Source organism: Cajanus cajan, chromosome 1, assembly GCF_000230855.2.
Source record: "Cajanus cajan strain Asha chromosome 1, NIPB_CcT2T_4, whole genome shotgun sequence".
Lineage (NCBI taxonomy): Eukaryota > Viridiplantae > Streptophyta > Magnoliopsida > Fabales > Fabaceae > Cajanus > Cajanus cajan.
Genome location: NC_138517.1, coordinates 31,916,483 through 31,922,834, shown reverse-complemented (window position 1 = coordinate 31,922,834; position 6,352 = coordinate 31,916,483). Strand labels below are relative to the sequence as shown.

At 44.2% G+C, this 6,352-nt stretch overlaps 1 protein-coding gene across 1 annotated transcript; it reads left to right on the top strand.

The window, feature by feature from the left end:
- The first annotated feature begins 1,247 nt into the window (after window positions 1–1,247).
- LOC145954225 (uncharacterized) lies at window positions 1,248–5,597 on the top strand. The gene is made up of 2 exons (XM_083068110.1): window positions 1,248–2,249; window positions 3,965–5,597. Exon 2 carries the CDS (start codon window positions 3,966–3,968, stop codon window positions 5,595–5,597), a length of 1,632 nt encoding a protein of 543 aa, XP_082924236.1. The 5' UTR covers window positions 1,248–2,249; window position 3,965.
- Window positions 5,598–6,352: the final 755 nt, after the last annotated feature.

Here is a 6,352-nt window from a genome sequence, read left to right as displayed (position 1 = left end):
CACATACTCAACAGATAAGTCTAACAAAATAAGGGTTTACACATCCTCAAGCAATTCACATCTCAATCATCAATTCTTATAAAATAATATAAGAATAACATTCATAAACTAATATAATAAACATTGGAATTATCAATTTAATATAATTTTAACATAAACAGTAAAATCCCTAATTGTTCAAAAACCTAACTCATAGGCACTTTTCTACAATTTCGTTCTCCCTCTCAGATCATCATTCTTACAAATTATTAGCATATATATAATCCTCAACACATACAGAATCTAATGGGATCCTCAATTTCTCAAACAGAAATCATCCAATTTTTCACAACCTAACTTACAGGCACTTTTCTATAATTTCGTTCTCTCTCCCGGAGCATCATTTTCTCAAGTTCAACATATATTCGTAATCCTAAATATATATAGAATCACATAAGATAATTAATCCTCCAAACAGAAATAATTATAAAATTATTCATAACCCTAAGGGCTCTTCCTCTACCCAATTCCCTCATGTAACTCTATATATAAATAATCTCCTTTTCCCCCGTACCTGGATAAATAGGAACTCGGGCAGAACCTCCTCCTCTTTTTCCTTAAACAAGGATCGGAACTAAAACTGGAGTAGAACCTCATCCTCTGAGTTCCTCTTGTTCTTCAGAGAGAAGAAGAGGAACGAAAGAGAGAACAGAAGAGAAGAGAGAGTGAGAATGAGAGGTGTGTAGAAATGAGAGGATTTGAGGCCTATTTATAGGATTTTTCGCCCACCTACCACTACGGCCCGTTCCAAAATCGGAACGGCCCGTTCTGGGCCCTTTAAACCTATGTAAATTTTTCAACTGGAACGACCCGTTCTCAAACCCAACAGAACGGTCCGTTTTGCTTCCAGAACGGCCCGTTCTCCAAACCAGAACGGCCTGTTCTCCCATCAGAACGGCCTGTTCTGCTTCTACAATTTTGGCCATACTCACTATTCCAGAACGGCCCGTTTCAAAATTGAAACGGCCCGTTCTGGGCCACGAATTGGGCCTTTGGCCCACGAAAAATGGGCTGTTACAATACTCCCATCCTTTAAGAAATTTCGTCCCCGAAATTTTTGTAATGGTAGACTTCTCTCTTCTTACTTTCTAATCCTTATGCAACCTCACTACGTTACTGATATACAACTCTATCAATTTTATCAAAGGATTTCTAAGGGTAAGACATATAAACTTGGCGAGTCTATCCATTGAAACACAAATAAAATCAATCTCTTAAGCGTCTTAGACAAACCTACCACTAAGGTCTATCCACTCACCATCTCACTTCCAAAATGGAGCGTCTAAGTGCTACAAAAATTCCTAAAGACTTCCAGCATACTAAACACGAGTATACAAATTCCTCTACTCCTCTCTTTATCTTAGGCCACCATGCTTCTATTGCACCACTCTGATACATCCTTCTAAGGTCCCGACACATCTCAGTAACTCCTAAACGAATGTTAAGAATACTCTTATGTCCTTCCTCTAAGATCATTTTTCTTAATTCAAGGTTACTAAGCACCCAAGTTTGTTCTTGCACCTCAAAACAATGTCGATTTCTACTCAGAAATGGTTATCTATGTAACATTGTAAAAAAAAAAAAAAAAAAAAAAAAAAAAAAAAAGAGGCTGATTCAGTAGCCCAGAACGGGCCGTTCCCAAACTGGAACGGGCCGTTCCACACTACTGAATTGAACTACATATTGTAGTTGAGAACGGGCCGTTCCGGCAAGGAGAACGGGCCGTTCTAGGAAGGAGAACGGGCCGTTCCGGAGGGAGAATGGGTCGTTCCGGAGGGAGAACGGGCTGTTCCTGAGGGAGAACGGGCCGTTCTGGATGAGTCCCGGAACGGGCCGTTCTGTTTTCAGAACGGGCCGTTCTGGGCGTGGATTTTGTGCGTGATCTGGGAGTTCAGAACGGGCCGTTCCGGTATCGGTACGGGCCGTTCTGGCCACTCCGGATTGCCTATAAATAGGGGTGAAGGGGGGGGCCGTGAGGAGTTATGGTTCTAGAGAGAAGTTTTAGAGAGAAGGTCTCTGGGTCAGTGAGCTCCTTTCTCTCCCAAATTTCTCTGTTTAACTCATTTTCTCCTCTAGATCAATAACTCCTTCTGTCTTTTCTTGAATTTCAGATTAGAAAGCTTGTTTTGGGAGGACTGAAGTTTCGAGTTGAGCCTCGAGGGGAAATTATACTTTTGATTCAGTCTTTGGCTATCTGAGCCAATCTTCAGGTAAGGGAAGCTAGATTGTTTACATGTGGCTGAATTTGTTAGTTTGGATGAGAATTTTGAACTCTCTGAATAGTTTTAGGCCGGGCGCAGGTTGAGCGTATCAGGCGTGGAAGAGCTTAGAGCTCTTGGGTTGGTGTTAGGCCAGGCGCGAGTTGACGGCACTGTGCTTGAATATATTTATGAATGAATTAATACTTATGCATGTTTAAAGTTGAAGTTTTAGATCATGTATGTATGATATATGATGTATGGTGAGGTGTGATTCATATGTATGCTTTGTGATGATATATATGAATGTTTGAATATGATACGTTCATATGGTATGTATTGATCATAATGGTAGGTAGACCATTTATGATGTATGATGCATTATTGCATGTGATGTCTTATGACATGTGTATGGTTGTTGATCATGATGGTGGGCAGACCATTATGATGTATGATGCATGATTGCATGTGATGCCTATGGCATGAGTCTAGCCTAGGACTTGAGGAGAGGAAAAATATTTCGAACTGGAAGAGCTCACATAGAGTCTCTTGAGAGTGGTGCTTGGATAGGCCACTAATATATGAGAGTGGTGCTCTGGGAGGCCACTGGATTTGGGAGAGTGGTGCTCAGATAGGCCACTGGGTTGGGTGAGTCTCCTCTAAGTCCTTAGCTAGTGTTGGAGCGGGGTATGAGGTCGAGGGTTATTCCCTTAACCAAGTACTCGGGAAGGTGCGTGGATCCTTGCGGATAGTCGGTGGGCGAACTCCACAATTGACTTGGTTAATGCATGCCAAGGTCGTGGTAAGCCCGTACCCAGCTGTGCTATACCTGACGGTGGATCTGGACTTCCAAGTGTGTAAGTGACATCATCCGAGTAAACCCGAGTGAGGATTATATATCCTGTTTAGCTGTGACCGAGCGGGCGCATTGGGCGTGAAAACGGTTGGGGTGGTTTCGGTAGGATGGAATGTCACTTATACAGCTCTATTGTTATGGAGATCTCGTAGGTGTATGCGTGACGACGCATTAGATGATTGATATGTATGCCTATCTGTCATGAGTTGCATTCATTGCATGATTATTAATATGATGAAGTGTGGTGTTTGACTTCATGTTTGGTGAATGAATGATTGATTGAGATGAAAGGTTCCTTAGGGACAGGATTTGGGATGCATGTGTAGTATAGAATTTTTATTCTGTACTTGTATTATTGATCTTTGAATTCTAGCTTACCCTTCTGTTTTCCATGTGGTGGAACTGCGATGATCATACTTGGTATGGGAGCAGGTCAGGGATAGCTTGGGAGTAGAGATGATCGTTGTGAGACGAGGAGCTGAGTCTCGTGTTTTGAGTTACCATTCTGGGTAACATTTTTTTTGTCAGTGCTTGACCGGCACTAAGGAATATTTTGGGATGACTGTACATATATGGTGCTATATTTTATATACAGAAACTTAATTATTTCGATCTTTATATTTATGCCTGTATGTATGTGTTATCCAGTTTAATATTCTCTTAGTTAACTAGTTGTAGTGCGATTCCACTAAGTGTAGAGACCGTGGTGGGTCGTTACACTTTTATGGTATCAGAGCCGGTCGAGTCTTTTAGGATACTATGTGGGGAGTGATCCTTCTAGGTTTCTGTTGTGTCATATCTCTGATATGTGTTAGCCTTTGGTGAATTGTGGGGGTATTATGTTACTAATAGGATGTTTGAATTCTTGTAGTATGGTGAGACCCCAGTATGACCAGATTGCTAGGGCCATGGAGATGATAGCCATGGCGATGCAGCAGCAGAGTGCTCACTTTGCTCATATGGAGGCAGGTAGAGCTGCGGCTGAGGCAGCTAGAGCTGCGGCTGATGCAGCTAGACCGGTGGTCTCTCAGGAGGGGAGAGATTTAGCAGAGTTCAGGGGATGTCAGCCTCCTCAGTTCAGAGGGGATTCAGATCCTGATGTGGCGGATCAGTGGTTGAGGGATATGGAGAAGATTTTTAGTGTTTTAGGATCTTCTGATGAGAGAAAGTTGGCTTATGCAGTTTACATGCTGGGGGGCGAGGCTGAGTACTGGTGGAGAGGCACCAGGCAGATGTTAGAGAGCAGGGGTGTGCCTGTTGACTGGGATTGCTTCAGGAGGGTCTTTTTTGAGAAATATTTCCCGGATAGCGTTAGATACGCTAAGGAGGCAGAGTTCATGAGATTACATCAGGGGAGCTTGTCTGTTTCTGAGTATGCTATGAGGTTTGAGCATCTAGCTCGTTTCTACTCTCAGGCCATATCCGAGGCTTGGAGATGTAGAAAGTTTGCGGAGGGATTGAGGCACGAGCTGAAGAGGGTTATAGTCCCCATGTCCATAGTAGAGTTTCCTGCCTTGGTTGAGAAGGCAAAGACTGTTGAGAGTTTGGAGAGTGGTGGTAGCAGCGGTAAGGCTGCTAGAGTTCAGGAGGGATCATCTGGGTCCAGGAGGGGAGGCCAGCAGAGGGGACCTTATGACAGACCTGTACAGTCTCAGAGAGGAGCTGTTAGTAGGGGACCTCGACCTGTTACTCCTCAGGGCAGAGCACAGTCGATGCGGTGTTATCGATGTGGAGGAGCACATATGGTGAGAGATTGTTCCCTTCCGGGGAATGTTTGCTTCAGATGTGGTAGGCCAGGCCACATCTCTAGAGATTGTCAGACACCGGCGACTTCATCTGGGAGTGCCCCGAGGCCACCCAGACCTACAGCTGCGGGGAGAGTGTTTGCATTGTCAGGTGCAGAGGCTTCTACTTCATCAGACTTAGTGAAGGGAAAGGGGAAGGCAGCAGGTGAGGATGTTTTATTTTTATTCGATTCTGGAGCCACGCATTCTTTTATTTCTGTTGATTGTGTGAAGAGATTGAGTTTGTCAGTATCTTCCTTGCATGTTGATTTGTTTGTGTCTACTCCGGCTTCAGTTTCTGTGGTGACGTCGGAGATGTGTGTGAGATGCCCGATAGAGGTGTCTGGTAGGAGGTTCCGAGTGAACCTGATTGTGTTGCCCATGGTGGATATCGACATAATCTTAGGGATGGATTGGTTATCTGCCCATCACATCCTTATAGATTGTGCTCGGAGAGAGTTGATGTTTCCTCAGTTGGAGGATGAGGTGTTGGTATCAGCGGGTCAGGCTGAGCAGTTGATGAGGGATGGAGCTGAGTGCTTCATGTTGTTTGCAACTTTGAGTATTGAGACAGAGAGAGCTATCGCTGGGATCGAGATTGTCAGTGAATTTCCTGAGGTGTTTCCAGATGATGTGCCAGGATTGCCACCCAGGCGTGATGTTGAGTTTAGCATTGATCTGGTACCCGGGTGCAGGACCGGTATCAGTGGCTCCTTATAGGATGGCTCCAGCTGAGTTGGTAGAGCTGAAGACACAAATTGAGGATTTGTTGGAGAAACAGATGGTGAGGCCCAGTGTTTCTCCTTGGGGTGCTCCGGTACTGTTAGTGAAGAAGAAAGATGGTGGGGCCCGTTTGTGTGTTGATTATCGGCAGCTGAATAAATTAACGATAAAGAATAAATATCCCCTTCCAAGGATTGATGATTTGATGGATCAGCTGAGGGGAGCTTCAGTGTTTTCAAAGATTGATTTGAGATCCGGATATCACCAGATTAGGGTGAAGGAGAGTGACATACCGAAGACTGCCTTTAGGACTAGGTATGGTCACTATGAGTATGTGGTGATGCCTTTTGGTGTCACTAATGCTCCAGCAGTGTTCATGGATTACATGAACAGGATCTTTAGACCGTTCTTGGACAGATTTGTGGTGGTCTTCATTGATGATATTTTGGTGTATTCTAGATCATTGGAGGATCACCGTGAGCATTTGAGGTCGGTTTTGGAGGTGTTAAGAGAGAGACAGTTGTATGCCAAACTGTCCAAGTGTGAGTTTTGGTTGTCCGAGGTGAGATTTTTGGGGCATGTGATATCGGCAGAGGGGATTGCAGTAGATCCAGCCAAGGTGGAGGCTGTGATTCAGTGGGAGCGTCCGATGACTGCTACAGAGATTAGGAGTTTTCTTGGGTTGGCGGGTTACTATCGGAGGTTCATTGAGGGTTTTTCTCGAATAGTAATGCCTTTGACTCAACTGACTC

What these genes read in the sequence shown, in the direction of transcription:
- LOC145954225 (XM_083068110.1), top strand. Translation starts at nt 3,966, where the DNA reads ATGGTGAGACCCCAGTATGACCAGATTGCTAGGGCCATGGAGATGATA.